The sequence below is a fragment of the Lycium barbarum genome, chromosome 12, assembly GCF_019175385.1.
Source record: "Lycium barbarum isolate Lr01 chromosome 12, ASM1917538v2, whole genome shotgun sequence".
Classification (NCBI taxonomy): Eukaryota; Viridiplantae; Streptophyta; class Magnoliopsida; order Solanales; family Solanaceae; genus Lycium; species Lycium barbarum.
Genome location: NC_083348.1, coordinates 73835813 through 73852687, shown reverse-complemented (window position 1 = coordinate 73852687; position 16875 = coordinate 73835813). Strand labels below are relative to the sequence as shown.

Below are 16875 nucleotides of genomic sequence, written 5' to 3'. Positions count from 1 at the left end.
CGCAGAGTAGAGGGAGCAAATAACGTTTTTTTAGAAAAGTGATTCGCACGTGTTTCAAGCTTCAATCCTGTGTTCATTGTTCATATTGTCAAACGTGCATCTTTGTGTTTTTCTTCATGTATTTATGTGTTCTCGGATAATATTTTACAACACTTAGTAGCTACATTTTCTAGGGTACATTCAGCAAAAACTTGGACTTTCACATTATGATATCTCCGCTCCAACTGTTCAAGTTCTGGACATGAAAGGTGGAAGAAGAGATACATAAATTTATTGATACTTAACAATATTGTATCTCTGCTATCATAAAAACAACATTCCGTTGTAGTCTAGTTGGTTAGGATACTCAGCTCTCACCCAAGAGACCTGGGTTCAAGTCCCGGCAACGGAATTTTGTGGTTTTTGGGCCAGTCGCCTAAGCTGATATTCGGCCCAATCCCTCATAAATGTCTTGGGCTGGTGAATCGGACCAATCTTCAGCCTAAGCATCAATCTCTCATTATATTTTGAGAAAATTACACTATAAGTCACTTGTATTAGAATTATGCACGTAAATAGCATAACTTTTCAAATTCATCAAAAAGAACATTATTTACTAAATTTATACAAGTTGAATAAATATTATAAGGAAAACAAATCCCCCTAAATCAGGGAGTATCACTTATCCCTCTTCTTTAACCGATAAATCCTTTTTATTATTATTGTCTCTCTTCTTTAACTCACCATCTATATTTTTGTCACTTCTATCTCTTCTTACCTATACATTCTCCATCTGAGATTGATCATTTTGATGTTCGGCTAAAAATGCATATATTTAATCATTGTTGCATCACATTCTAGTACTTTTAATCGTCCTTTGAGTATTAATTATAATGATTTGTGTTTAATATTATATTTTACTATGTAGAGATAATGTGTTGCAAAAATAAAGAAATTTGGAGCAAAATTGAAGAAAATGCGGAAGAAGGAAAGAAAAGAAAAAAAGAGGGGAGATGACGAAAGAGACATAATGATTACCGTACGATGCTGAGTTATGAACTTATGATGTAATGATTACCCCATTTGAAGACACAAGGAAAGTGTACAATTGAAATTTAAGTTGGAGAAGCAGAATGAAAGAAAACGTACCTGGAGCTTCGGTGTGCAATCAAGCAGGCGATCAACACGCGTCGCGGCTGTGCTGCAAGCAAAGAGGCTCTCTGAATATATACTGGCCGTGCGCGTGCGCAGGTGGTGCAGCCCCCAAGTTTTCCCGGTCCGAGTTGAATTGATTTTTAAAAGTTCAGACCTTTTAGTATTTTATAAATACATATTTTACAGGATTTTTACATAACTTTGAATAACTTGAAACCCTTTGTTCAGAATTTTGGACCTAGAAAGAGCTTGGAACTGCCGTGGAGGCCGTACTAACAGAGTTTTATCTTCTCTTCTTTGTAATACTTAATTTGACATTTTTATTCGGATGATTTACTATTTTTCGTCCATGTCTATGTGGAGCTAAACTCTTTAGTTCTAGGGCTTGACACAAGCATGAAAGTTGACGTTTGATTATCGTTTCTAGCTATTAAATTTCCATATTTTTGGATTGCTTATTTATTCTTGTGCTTAATTGTTTAATTACTTGATCAATAATTGAACACTATATGTGGTGCGTAAATTGGACTTGAGAGAGGGATTCACGTACATAATAAGAATAGATACAGTTTGTTCGATCTAATCGTTTCGCTACTGAGGATAGAGATATACCCTTTAGCCCTACTTAGTTGGTTACGGAGAAATAAATGCGTTCTTGTTACCTCTGGCGACCATAAAAATATAGGCGTTAGAGTAGCATCTACAGGCTTGTGAGTAGCTCGAGAGAATATTATAAAGTTACAATTAACCCGTCAACTAGTAACCCATAGGTAGAACGATTTGAAGACTCAACTGGATTATTAGTGATCATAGTCCTAGATCTATCTCTTCTCCGATAAAAATTGCTCTTTCTTGGTTGAAGTTCATTATTTGCTTTCTTTTATTTTTAGTTAGTTTATAAATATAAATTTGGATTTTATTTCTTGTTTAGATAATTAACATTAGTTTAATTTAGTAAATAGTTAATCATAAGTCCCTGTCGGTACGATATCTGGACTTTAAATCCTATATTCTTATAAGACCGTGTATACTTGCGTGTGCGTTTAGGAGCAACACATCTCTCCATTCATTTCCATTTTTCTTTCTTAATTGCTTCATGTTATAGAGGATTTACGCTAGACTAAATATATTTAATGTATCAAGGCTTGATGACTTTAGAATTCAACCACAGTGATCATCCACATATACATGATAAAATAATACCTTCAATATATAGAATATAATTTGTTATACAACGTATAATTAATATTATACGTGGTTATAAAATTTTATATAGTGTATAATCAATTTAAATGAGTTATATCTAATTTATTATAAAAGGTGTAATAAATTATACGAATATTATTCCAGTATAACATTTTTATTATACTACATATAATAGAATTAACACTAAAACTATTGTACACTTATTCCCCACCGTGTTAAATGAAAACTGTGATTTTATTTTACATGGAGCAATGAAATAAGATGAAAATATGGAGGAAGTAAAAAAGGTTAGGAAAAACACGATGGGAAAAAATATTTCAGAATATGGAGGAAGTGAAGTAAGAATCCGTAAAAAAAATAGTTATACTGTGAACCAAAAAATAGGGACTGGTGTTATTCACGTCTAAGTTTCCTTAAACATAGCAATTTGATTTACTATAAAATACTTAACTTGCCATGTAATGTTTAATAGCATTTACCTGCTAACATTATGTAAATATTATTATAGTATTGTCTAATTATGTGTTTTTCCCTTATATTTTTTCTTCAAAATTGGGATTAGGGGCAAGGAGAAGTGGGTGAAGGGATTACAAGGTATAGAATCGAACCCTCATCAACTGAGCTACTAAGATTCCCCGACTCAATCCTTCATAAGCTCACACCTAAACCTTTTTTTTGTTTTTGGTTTCCCCGATGCTTGTATTAGGGCCGATTAAATAATTCGCGATAAGAATCCTACATTAGCACACCAAAATCTTTTGGCAAATACAAAGAGATGATAGAAGAGTTAATTGAAAATTTCAATTACAGTACACAAATAACTTTATGAAGGGTTCACAAGAAATATAGCTTCCTACTTCAGTATCTATAGTTTTCTTCATCTATATAATCATATTTCTGTGAGATATATACAGTATACGCACACGTATACAATCTTAACATATTCTTGCGAAAAGAAGCCCCCAAGATCACATGAATGGAATCTACAACTTTTTGACTATCTGCCATCTTTTGTCTTAAGCATTATGTAGTAAGTGATCAAAAAGAGATAAAGTTCAATAGGACAATCCCTCAAGTATGTAATAGTTAGTTTATATATGAATTATCTTCTAGTTATTAAAAGTACCTTTAAATTTTGAGTTTTATTTTTTCTTTCAATGTCTATGTATCATATTTGCACTATCAATTTCCACAGTTTTTAAGAAATATAGTCCCTTTGGGTGAATAGAAATATGAGGAAAAGGGGTGTTAGCAAGGTTGTTCTTTCCCCCTTGTCGAAGCAGCCTACTTTAACTTTCTTTGTCTTATAATTAGTTGAACCACGAACAAAGTTAATAAGAAACACATCCATGATTCCAATAAATTTATAGGACAGGAAATTAAAACCCATGTAACTTAAAAAACAAATAAAAGTTATGTAGAACTTTTGATCTTTTTTCTTTCTTTTGAAAGCTCAATCGCACTTTAATTAATTTCTTCCATTTGTTCAAATTTGGTTACCCTCACCAACTACAACAACAACATGGATAAATGATGACTTCATGGCCAACTACATTCACCTAAAACTAGCTGTAGTGGCTAAATACGCCTCATTTCAAAGCTGTTGGCATTGATTGGGTAAAATTGAAGCCACATTCAAAATTATATCATGTAAAACCGGCAATGGCATGTCAATGTTATTTAGTTAAATAAAGATAATTTTTTATGTCTAGTTAGTTTGAAACGGATTGTCACATATATGATTAAGTAGAAGCCTAGATTTTGATTATAGCTAAAATAAATGAAACTGATGACCTAGGGAAATAGCCAGATCATACAAATATTGAGACGGGATGGTATCATATTATCAACAATAATTTAAAAAGTTATTCTAATGTCAATAAAGACCTCTTTTCATTCATCTAATAGTTGGCTGATATCTTTTGGAAGAAATTCGCTTTGTATAGATTGTAAAAATGACATTGTTCCCTTAACATTTAGAAAAAACATATTTTTAGTATTTTGTTTTTTTCCCGTCTACGACATAAAAATAAAAAAGAAAGATTATGAAAAATAATTTTCCCCTTCCCACCTTCAGACTGAATGTCCTATTGACCGTTTGGAAGAGTAAGTTCACGTATTGCTTTAAAACTACGAAAAAATCACAAGTCAAATTCCTCCATTTAAAGTCCACCAAAATTACTAATGGGATGTGACCCTTCAGTACGCATCTCAAGAAATGGACTAATCCTGAGTCCTTACTGTCAAAATCTAGTACGGATGTCAACAAATAGAATAATCCTTATTCCTTACTATGCATCAAATTCTAAAAGTTAGGCATATAAACTTAATTTGGAAATTTAAATGAAAAATCTATCCTTTCTGAAACCTAGTTTCTAGAGCTAGACGCACAATATTCTTTAAATAAAAAAGATACCAAAAAGCATTCTTTCCATGTATTGAACTTTAGGATTGTCGGAAAGAAAGAAAAAAATGCTATAAGAAAACATATTTGGATTATACTTTCGGATTTTCCTTGGCTGGAAATTAACAAAGCTCGAGTAATTAACATAAACATTTCTTGAAAAAGAATGATTCAAGAGATCTAATCATCTTTGATCCATGACCAGATCAAACTAATAATATAACATCCCTAGCTTATTATTTTCTTGATGACTTGATCCTATACATGTTAGCTTGAATATGGTCATTTCCCTTGGTCCGCCATCACGAAAACACTTGCTGGAACTTGCACGTCCGATTCGATCAGAACCCGATTATTCGATACATTTCTCAGAGCATGATTAACAAAAGAGTCCCCACTAGGGAAAAATGTGTATTGAACATTTTTAATAAGGTTAGGAAATATAAGAATTGGATTAAGATCCAAAGTCCATGAAGTACCATTCCCTTGAACAACCCCACTTCCAGTAGTAGCCTTAAGATTCATCCCCCTGACATTATTTCTATCCACCACAACTTGATCAATTGTCTTGAAAGGTCCATTAGATTGATCCAATTGAACAATATCAATCCCTTTATTTGATCCAGAAAACATGTTGTCCACAATGTTAACTCCATTCACAACACCATTTATAGACTTCAATTTAACAAATGCATCTCCAAGAAAAAAACTGTTTGAAATTTGGAGTTGAACAGGGTCCTCTGCCACAATTCCAGTATAATCCATATAGGAGTCCACAATTCTTGTTTGTGTTAAACCTGGCAATTTTAAGTAAATCCCCGTGCCACCAAATCCAGTGGCCTTGTTGTAACAATGTACACCTGATAACAAATTTGCTTGGCCTGATACAATTATACCAATTTCAGCTGAAAAAATCACCACATCTACAACTGAATTGTCATTGCCCATTAAATTAATCGCGGTCCCGGAGAAACTTCTCTCTGCTTTATCACCACCAGCAGTGATATGTTGTCCAAGGAATGAATTTCTAATATAAGTTTCATGGCCACCTTTGGCTAAAATACCATTTGTGGTGAAATGAGTAATGTAGCAATTGTCAATGCTTGTTCTTAGTGAATTTATCACTTGGATTCCTCCTCCTCTAAAGTTAGAATCCAGTAATATGTCTCTTAAGGTTATGAATTCAAACAAGTATTCGGGAGCATTGCTTGAAGATGTCGATAAATCGAGTAGATATCCATCTGTTGGGAAATCATCAGAAGCTTTTAGTGTTCCTCCATGAATCTGTTTCATTAAAAAAAACAAGTTTAGTTGTCGAAATATGTAAAATTTAAAGTTTAATTAAATAGAGCTAAAAACATCAATTTTAACAAATTTACGGCTAGATGTTGTGATACTAAAATTACTAGCTAGGGCCAAATAAGAAATATAAAAAATGTCAAGTTAAAGTCTTAAAGAGACAGCTCGGAAGGTTCGTGAAAGTTGGGATTAGATATTGTGGAAAACTTTAGTATGAGATCTAGTGCAGCTAAAACAATGTAAAGAGAATATAGAGTATGATATTCAGTGCTGCAAAATGACGACTGCCGAATTAATTTTATTTTTTGAAATTTCCATCGCAAAGGAAGATTGGGAAAAAGAAGAGAAAAAGAAAAATGAAATTCAAAGAAAAAGAAAAATGAAATTCAAACTCACATCTATGATATAGGAGACTTTCACTGATTTATCATATGCTAAATTTTCTGGTACGATGGAAATTAGTGTTTCGTTTATCAAAGTCTAAAAATAAAAATAAACACTTTAAAAAATCCTAAGCGCTATCTACTTGCACATACACTTCTAAGACTTAACATGACTAATTAATATGCATTCTCATTTCATTAATTTACCTAACTAAAATTAGTTAACGTAATTTGATGTAAACATCCGATACAAGTAAAATATTTACCATAAATTATCAGCTATTAATATATGAATGGAGGAACGCCCACAAAGTAATGGCATTTAAAACTTGCCAAAAAATTGCCAATATGGGTTGAAAATTGAGCTTAAGCCTTCAAAACGGTCAAGTCCAGAGCTAGAAAAAAAAAATCAAAACATTCGGCAGACATGTAACACAAAGTGTTCAACAAACATGTAACACACATAATCAGCTTAGTCTAGACTTTAGAAGGAAGACTGATATCACTCATTTTCCCAAGTAATTATCAATCTACCAACTTCACTGGTGAATCACAAATAGGTACATAAGTCAATTTCATGTCATATGATCTCTGAACAATAATATGCCACCTGGCGCGTTTTGACAAATACGCACCCGCACTACTACTACTTTTTCCCATATCACGGGTCACAAAATTAAAACAGAACGAAAAAGTAACCAAATTTGCCTGGATATAATTAAAAAAAATTATACTATCAATATTATTTAATTTGTTATAGTAGATGTAAAAGCCTACCATGAGATTGCCACGGCCGGCAATGGGGAATTGCAATGGCTGGCTGATCAAGTAATTCCCACCTTCAAGATTGATTTGAGCACCACCAAGATTTGAAATACCTTTCATCAAGAATCCATCACTTGGTCCTTCAAGTGCATCAGAAATTGCTTGTAGAATTGCTTGTGTACTATCTAGTTTCCCAGTTGGGTCTGCACCATATGATGTTACATGATATACTCTTGGACTTGGTGTAACCTAATAATACATAAATATATTTAATTTGCTCTTCATCATCATCAACGTTGGACTGATAAACCAAGAAAAAAAAGTTCAAACACAAAAAAAGGACTTACGGTCACTGTTGATGGTGTTGGTGATGGAGAAAAGCTACTAGGAGAAGGAGAAGCAGAAGGAGAATTAGAAATCGAATCACGACGAACAAGTGAAGCTTTAAAAGCTTGGATTTTTCTAATTTGATGATCATGTGAATGAACATCTGCTAAAGATTTCTCTCCAAGAACATGGGATAGACAAGAAAAAACCATAATCAAGGACAAAAGGGAGGAAGCCCATGTTCTTTCTCCCATGTTTAAATTTTGTGTTTCCTTGAAAGTGTACCTCGTATGTGAATGAATCCAAGAAAACACATTCTAGCTTCCCATTTATATACTAGATAGGGAGAGAAGAAAAAAGATTTTTTTATTTATTTTTAAATTTGGGTTAGAGAAGATAGCTCTAGCTAGGCAATGGAAAGAGAAAGGTTGAGCAAATAAAATCAAGAAAATGGCTAGAGTTGGAAACATGAAATTGAAACAGACAAAGAGTGTGAGAATAGACAAGAAAAGGCTCTCTTTTGATGGGACTATTCTTCTATTTGTTGAAGATGTATGCTTACTTAAATACGTTTGTAAGGTAAATGGATTGCCTTGTTGAATAGTATCTCTTCTTGTATTGGCATGGGAGAAAAAAAAAGTAAGCAGTGACCAACTCCTCACTTTAAGCATCCTTACAAAGTCTGTCAATTAGGTGAAAAGATAAAGGAATTTGGAGCTTACTTAGGGGGCAAAGAAAGATTGTATCTTAAGCAAATAATAAATAAGCAAAACTCTTTTTGGTTTTCATTTTTTGACACATACTCCCTCCGATCCATTATACTTGTCATGTTTTCCTTTTGCATGCCAATTAGGCAAACATTAACTAAAAAGTAATTTGATTAAATTATCCTTATTGTTTTTATCTCAATTATATACTCTAATAGTTATTCTCTTTTTCCACACATTAATTAATCTCTCTCCACATTTAATTTATTGAATAAAGACAAATGTGAAAGCTAATAATTAATTATATCTTGATTTCTAAAATGACAACTATTTTAAATTAGTTATTTTTAGTAGCATGACAACTAATTACATATTTTATCTCAATATAATATTACTCTCTTTTTCATCATATTAATCTCCAAGCTCCACATTTACTAAGTAAAGGCAAAGGTGAAAACTAATACTCCATCAGTTTCAATTTGTTTGTCCTACTTTCCTTTTTAGTCCATTTTAAAAAGAATGTCTCTTTATTTACAACTCTTTAATTTCAACTTTCCACATGATATGTTTAAACCACAAGATTAAAGATCATTTTGGTACATTCTACGTATATTTAGTTTAAGGCCATAAGATTCAAAATTCTTCTTTACTTTCTTAAATTCCGTGTCAAGTCAAAACAAGACAAACAAATTAAAATGGAGGGAGTAACTAATTACATCTTAATTTTCTAAAATAACAAGTATTTTGAACTAATTACTTTTAATAAGCACGACAACTACTTATTGAAGTAAATCTTCTTTCGGGATATAATTGTTTAGTTGTTTATTCAAGGTGTTGAAATCTTGAATCGCAAGACCAATTATTACTCCCTCGTTTGCGAATTATGTGATCTTATTTCACATTTAGTCTGGTTTCGAAAAAAATAATAATTTTATAAATTTTAAAATAATTGAACTTAAAATTTAATGTACTTTACGTGACAAGTTTTATAGTCAAACAAATATTATGATTATAATTTGAGTTAAGGGTCAAAAACACACCCCAACTATATTTTTTTTGGTTTCATACCTAAACTATCAGAAGATTGAGAAAATTAGTTAAACTATCACTACCTAGTTTGCAAAGCACACCTCAAATTATTCTTGAATGGCATGTGATCTACACTCTCCATTTTATATAGAAATGTTGCCAAGTGTTGTCCACGTGGATAAATAATGTCACAATGGCACCTACATGGAAATTAAAAAAAAACTATTTGTTTTAAAAAAAAACTGAAAAATAATTTTTGTAAAAAAATATCAAAAATTATAGAAAATAATTAAAAAAAATAGTTTAAAAAAGTGGAAAAGTTATTTAAAAAAAAAAACTAATTATTTAAAATCAACTTTTCCATTTTTTAAATCATTTTTTTTCTTTTGATTTTCTAAATTCTTTGATATTTTTTTACAATTTTTTTTAAATCCAGATTTAAAAAAAATAATGCAGTTTTTTAAAAAAAATATATACTGTTTTGTTTTTATAAAACAAATATTATTTTTTAATTTCCATGTAGGTGCCACCATAGCATTACTTATGCCATGTGGACAATTTTTTTGAGAAAATTTCAGCTTCACTTGCCTTTTGGAGAGTGAGTTCACACATTTAGTTCAGGTGTGTTTTGCAAATTAGATAGTGATAGTTTAAGTAGTTTTTTCAACCTTATGATAGTCTAGATATAAAACTAAAAAAAAAAGTGATAGTTAGGGTGCGTTTTTGAGCCTTATCTCTTATAATTTTTTTTTTTTTTTGGTATTTAATCAAACATGGTTATATAACATTAAATGAAACGGAGGGAAGTATTACTTATTTACCAAGAATAACTTCTTGTTGAAGTTTTTTGATGTGGTCCACTGCGTTTGGTTGCTTTCAGACTACTTTTCTAACTTCTTATTTATTTAAAGCAACGTTAACGGCTTGCATATTATGATGATTCACAAGATTAAACCTTTGATTTCTTTTTCACCGTTTGTGGAGAAGATATTTTTGAGCTATTTAACCAATGGGAAGGATAAGTTGAGCTATATACTTAACTAACGACAAGGGCTTTTCATTTTCAAAAACAAATCGAATGACAAAGTTTTTCTGTTTCTAATAGTTTAAGGATATTTTTTACCCTATTTTCTTAAATATATATTTCTGCACTTCAAAAATAGATTTCATTTGATAATAGAGTTAATAGCACTTTTGGTCTCTCAGTTATTGATAAATTCTAACTTTAGTCTTTGTGATATCTGACTAATTAAGAACATTTAATCTCCAACTACTTGAAATATGCACTTTTGATCCCTTTGCTTATGAATATATATATTCACAAAGTTCAAAAATTATTAATCGCTCCACCATTTAATTACTGTTGTGCTTGTTAAACTTGTGTCGTTACTACATATTTGAGGGTAATATACTTCTAAAACTAGTGATCTATATATAATATATTTTTTTACGTAAAGTGAATAAAAGTCACATTTTAATTAATTGAAAGTTAAACGTGTTGGGTTATATATCATAACGACCAAACAATTACCATATAACTGAAGGATCAAAAATATTATTTCTCCCTTCACATCGGCTATTAATTATGATAATAATGAATTAATAATAAATGAGGGACTGCCGTTCGTAAAAAGAAAAATGCGAGGAACTACGTATAAATAATTAGGAAGTACGAAAATAGGACGAAACTAGAGTCTTAATTTTCTTTTTACTAGTCTAGCTTCTTTGTTTTCATCAATATGGTGGAGATTAATCTTAGGTATAGTAAGTACTCCTAATTTGTTTGATATTTTTGACTTGATCTAAAGTAATAGATACAGTAGGTAAATTTTTGATTTATTTGTCATTGTTTGATCTTTTCAACACAGCTTCACGAATAAACCGTATCATGCTCATTTATAAGGACGAAATTTTCATTTGAACATGATCCCCACTGAACACGTATCTCTTTTTGATTGTTTTTCCCTTTTTTATAAGCAGCATTAACAGTAAATAATAAACACTTTGGTGGAAAGTTTTCATTTTTGGAAGCACTCATATTCAACTCTATAGAATAATTGGTATTCCATGTAATCAATAACTCTATAGAATAATTGGTGTTCCATGTAATCAATATCATTCCAATTATCAAAATAATACTTCTAAATATCTAATTTTAGAGTACTAATATTTTATAAGGAAATTTTCCTTCTTCTCTTTATTTCAATCAATGCCAATTAAGGGTGTCAAGTGGGTCGGGCCGGGCTGGGGGCCGGGTTTGGAGGGAAAAGGGTGTCCAGCCCAGCCCTCGGGCTAATCGGGACGGGGCCGGGGTTTTTTTTTTTTTTTTTTTTTTTAAGTTCTAATACACAAATAGACAATTACATTTACTAATAACAATAAAATTAACATTTACATCTAATGATAAAATTGCTAAATTAAAAAAAAGTTTAGTCGTTGTCAAATTCAAAAAGCTAGCCGTTGTAAATTTAAAAAACTAGTCGTTGCTAATTTTATTTGAACTCCTAAATTTATGAATAACTTCACTTTGGTCATATTTTCAAACTATAAATACCCCTCCATTCTTCTTCATTTTCACACAATTCTTCCACAACTCTCTCTTTATCTAAATTTGTTATTCAACTAGTGTACATTACTTCAGCTCCACCTTCTCCTCGAGTTCGAAGATCAACTTAAAGTGCGGTGTGGATGCATTGTGAGCGAGTAAATGAGGAACATGTTAAATGTCAACATTGTGGTGACATATATCTCCACAAGTCCGGAGTGTCGGGGTATTAGCCTATTAGGGGGGTGGGGTGGAAGGGGGTACCGGTATGTTGAGTAAACACATGTGAAAAGGCATGAAATTGAATTGAATGATTTATCAAAGGTATATTTGTTGAGATAAGTACTATCACAATCTAATATATACTATATACTGAAAATGTATCAAAGGTATATTTGTTGAGAAAACAAGATTGTCTAGCTTTAAAATACAATTTTAAAGAAAACTAAAGTGCTCCGTAAAAAGAGACTCCTAATTTATTGGGATACAATGTTTTTAAAATACTTATTAGTAATAAATGTAGTACTTATCTTGTTTTTTTTAAAAAAAAAAAATTGAAGTGAGCCGGTGCCCCGGTGGGCCATCATCCGGGCTACTGGTGGGCCGGGCTGGTGGGCTTTCAACCTTGTCCGGCCTAGCCCCCTAATAAAACCCACCTAGCCCAGCCCCTTACACTTCTTAGTGGGTCTGGGCCGGGTCGGTGGTGGGCCGGGTTCGGGCTGGCCCGACCCACTTGACACCCTTAATGCCAATGCATGGTCTAAAACCTTTTAATTCCTCCCTTGGGTATCTTTTCTTAGAGGAAAAATAAAATTAATCAATATATTCATTGTCAATACCTTATAAATGGTTGGATTTTTTGAATATGTTGAATATAGTGCTTTATATATGCATTAAGTCAAATTTCATATGACTAGGAGTACTATATATATTGAGGGATCATTGATCGAGTGTATAAATGTATTTAACGCTAACGTTTAGGAATAATCTCCCTTTCATTTTAGCCTATGACGTTAACGTCTTTGCATGCTCGTACAATCGTACGCCCTTACATTTATTTAAGCTTGTCTCCCCTCAACGCTGATGATTTAGTTTTATATTAACCACTTTAATTATTGCATCATACTTTCTTTTTTCCCTAATACTTTGTCATTTGTCAATATTTAGCACCGTTCATGTGATTCTAACCAAAATTTTCAAAAAATAGAGATGTCTATACGTAAGTATCTAAGTCTGAATTCAGCGCATCGAATCGAGTTCTCAGGCTGCGTAGCATGGTTGACTTTAATATTCAGGCACATAATTTATGAATTAGGAAATAGGTCGCCTAAGTAACTTTCCGTTAACCAAATCATTGACATCACAAAGTTATATAATGTTATCCTGCGTTCTTTAAAAAATGGATCATCTCTCGATTTTTGTCATTCAGGCGCATATGTCATTTATATTATAATCTTCTGTGTATCAATCTAATTTTTCCGAATATCATTATAATTAGTTCTATCTTCGTTTGTTCAACCATTCTTATACTCTATTTGTCTATCTCCTTTCACTCGATCTCTTTTGTTTATTTGCAAATTTCATATCGCAAAACAAAAACCATACCCTATTTTGGGTGAATAATTTGTGAAGTCACTTACATGAATTATTAAGTAACACGCACCTTGGCTAATCTCTGAGTACTTAATAAATGCAGAGTTGTCGTTAATGTGGCAATAACTTTTCCTAGTCAAGTTAGAACCACAATCCAAATGAATCAAGTGAACTTAATTTCCTGTATTTAGGATCAGGCTAAAGAATGGTTTTGATAATTTTAGAGATACGTATTGTAAAGGAGAGTCCTCCTTATTTCTTTTTAACATACGTACATTTAGATTAGTCTGTTATGATCTAATGCATATTGAATAGGTTTGTTAGTCTTGAATGTTCAATTTTACAGAAATGAGCTATAGTTTATTCCTCAACTAGGATGAAGAAGTTAGGCACAATATAATGTCTACCCCCTTTCTTTTATACACGTTTTTTTGGGAAATTAATAGAGTGATAGGGGTTCTTGCCAAACCCAGTCCACTACATGGAGGCTTAATTTTTTATTTTTTTTTTTAAAAAGTGATCTCTAACTTTCCATGTAAAATGACACATTATTTTTTTTTTCCTTCCAATTTATTGATTATCCTCGCTCTACAACAGCAGTTTATTTAGCTATCAAAATTTTAATTTTTTTGAATTATCTTTAGAAGCAAAATGTTCAAAGTTATAGTGTTCTTGTTCAAATTCTAATTTCCTGTATTTAGGATCAGGCTAAAGAATGCTTTTGATAATTTTAAAGATACGTATTGTAAAGGAGAGTCCTCCTTATTTCTTTTTAACATACGTACACTTAGATTAATCTGTTATGATCTATATTGAATAGGTTTGTTAGTCTTGAATGTTCAATTTTACAGAAATGAGCTATAGTTCATTCCTCAACTAGGATGAAGAAGTTAGGCACAATATAATGTCTACCCCCTTTCTTTTATACACGTTGTTTTTGGAAATTAATAGAGTGATAGGGGTCTTGCCAAACCCAGTCCACTACATGGAGGCTTAATTTTTTATTTTTTTTAAAAAGTGATCTCTAACTTTCCACGTAAAATGACACACACTTTTTTTTTTCCTTTCAATTTATTGATTATCCTCGCTCTACAACAGCAGTTTATTTAGCTATCAAAATTTTAATTTTTTTGAACTATCTTTAGAAGCTTATAGTGTTCTTGTTCAAATTCTAATTCTTTTCATAAAAAAAAGAACTACAAAATTCCTTATTCGAAGTTATAATTGTCCGAAATTTCCATACTTAACTGAGCCAACCACTATCTGCAACCAGGTTGCCCTTATTGGTGTAATGTTACATGTTCATTCAACCACATAATTACTATGTTTATTAAGAAATATGGCATGGGCCAAAGTTACTTGTCCCTTAGATAATGAATACTATAATTAGGAAAATCGTTATCCATCCCATTCATGTTGTCAAAATTAGTTGGATAGTTTGTTACAAGGTTACCAAAGTACTCAAGTAAGTTAACTTCTTTTTTGTCTAATCATTGTACAATATTTTATTTTACTCAAAATCTTTAAAAATGTTGATTAGTACAGATATTTTTCTATATAATCGTCTTTGAAGTCGATTCACAATTTTTCTGAACAATTGTTCAAGTCTTAATTAGTTGAATTGTCCTTGTCCTTGTTTGTTGTTGAGCAACTGCAATTGATTGATAACTAGTTAGAGATTTCATTCAGGCTCGGCTTGTTACTTTTTGTAGAAGAATATATAGATAATAAGAAAAAGATTTATATTTGCGATATCAATTAGTGGAAATTAAAGTTTTAATCATATTGTTAGTGCATTTATTTTAGGCAACAATATTTGTTAGTCGTTTAGTTTTATAATTAAAAATTTATATGTTGGAATAATATCGGGAAAGTAAAATACCATATAATGTTATTTATGAGTAGATATATGAATTGACTTGAGTCGTGCTAGAAATTATCCGGAAAAAACTATTTCAGCATTTTTTTTTGAATAAATAAGCGTACATCTTACTAGAGAAAGCAGGAACAACAAAATTAAATAATAATAATAATAATTAAAAAAAACTAGTAAATTTGAACAGGAAATAATAGAAAGCAATTAGGAAGGTTTTTTTTTTTTTTCAATAAATGACCGAGTACAAAGAAAATTGAATGGAAGTGGGATGTAGAAGAAAGATTTAGTGATTATTATGATTTAAAATAAGGGAAAGTCACACAAATACAACTTTTTCAAATGGTAATTAAAAATATTAAAACTACTTTTAAAAAATTACATAAATACAACTTATTCAAAATTTGAACTTCTTAATTACAAAAATACAATTTCTTACATTCCTAATATATCAATAATACTTAATTTTAGGAGTTACTACCATTAATGCACATCTACTTTTTACTTTCTCCTTCTTTCAAAATCATCCCCCCATCCCCCCCCCCCCCCCCCCCCAAAAAAAAAAAAAGGCATGAGAGATAATGTAATTTTCCATATTCCATCTACCATTTTAAAAAGTTTTTTTTCTTTGTTTTCTTCCTCTTTATTCTTCTTTTTTATTTTCACTTGATGACTAATGCAATTATTGTTTGTGACTAAAAGAAATTATTTGAATATATTAATATTAATATTAAGAAAACTACACGAAATTTATGGTATATTGTATAACAAAAGTACATGAAAATATACCTAAAAAGTATATGGCATATTCAAATTGGCAAATTTAATTGAAAATATGATAACAAAATATCAGTGGATATCATAGTATATCTAAGTATATATATATTATATACCTAATATATGAATATATTACTCTGCGTGCCAACCAATTGTACTCTATAATAACATATATATTAACTATATACGATAGATGGATACAATAATAACAGATACTACAATAATATACTTGTTCATGAATTAGCTTTATTTTTATCTTTTTTTGGTTAAAATTCAAAATTAGCTTGCTAGTAGATTGTGCTGGAGCTTTTTTAGGTAAGCATTTATTGTGTTTTTATATGCATTTAATTATGTTATCACTAATATAGGGAATCTCATTATTTTTAGATTTTTATTTATAGCAATAATCTCCTTGTTTTTAGCTTTAAGTTACACAATTTGTAATATCTAAATTAATTGTAGATTATATAATTAACTCTTATATATCTTGTATTTATGAAAGTTCCCCTTAAAATAATGGGGTTATAATTACCGATTTATAAGCCTAGAAAAGGCCTCTACCCATGACAAGTGGCATAGGTAATTTCTCTAAGCCATGCTAATGCCCCCAAAATATTGTACAACAACTTATAATTTACTAATTGTTTCTGATGCTCACAAATTAGTAAAAAACAAAAGTTGTTTGTATTACTCAAAAACTCCCATCTACTTCACCACTTAATACTTTTGGCCCATTATTGGCCGAATCACCCTAGGGTCGTTTGCACTTTTGTTCCTATTTTGTGCTGGTCTTTAATTTTTGTCCCTAAAGACAAACAATTTTTTTTCAGGAC

At 31.0% G+C, this 16875-nt stretch overlaps 1 protein-coding gene and 1 non-coding gene across 2 annotated transcripts; one reads left to right on the top strand and one right to left on the bottom strand.

Annotated features, from left to right (window-relative positions):
• The first annotated feature begins 318 nt into the window (after window positions 1-318).
• TRNAE-CUC (transfer RNA glutamic acid (anticodon CUC)) lies at window positions 319-391 on the top strand. The gene has a single exon. It is a non-coding gene; the product is annotated as a tRNA-Glu (tRNA).
• A 4427-nt stretch (window positions 392-4818) lies between these two features.
• LOC132623492 (polygalacturonase QRT3) lies at window positions 4819-8176 on the bottom strand. The gene is made up of 3 exons (XM_060338255.1): window positions 7539-8176; window positions 7204-7440; window positions 4819-6028 (listed from the first exon to the last, which is right to left on the bottom strand). The coding sequence occupies exons 1-3, from the start codon at window positions 7770-7772 to the stop codon at window positions 5027-5029; spliced, it is 1473 nt and encodes a 490-aa protein (XP_060194238.1). The 5' UTR covers window positions 7773-8176; the 3' UTR covers window positions 4819-5026.
• Window positions 8177-16875: the final 8699 nt, after the last annotated feature.

Coding starts and splice junctions, on each gene's coding strand:
- LOC132623492 (XM_060338255.1), bottom strand. CDS start 7,772: ATGGGAGAAAGAACATGGGCTTCCTCCCTTTTGTCCTTGATTATGGTT. Junction 7,441..7,538: donor CAACACCATCAACAGTGACC/GTAAGTCCTTTT, acceptor ATGTATTATTAG/GTTACACCAAGTCCAAGAGT. Junction 6,029..7,203: donor CCGGCCGTGGCAATCTCATG/GTAGGCTTTTAC, acceptor TTAATGAAACAG/ATTCATGGAGGAACACTAAA.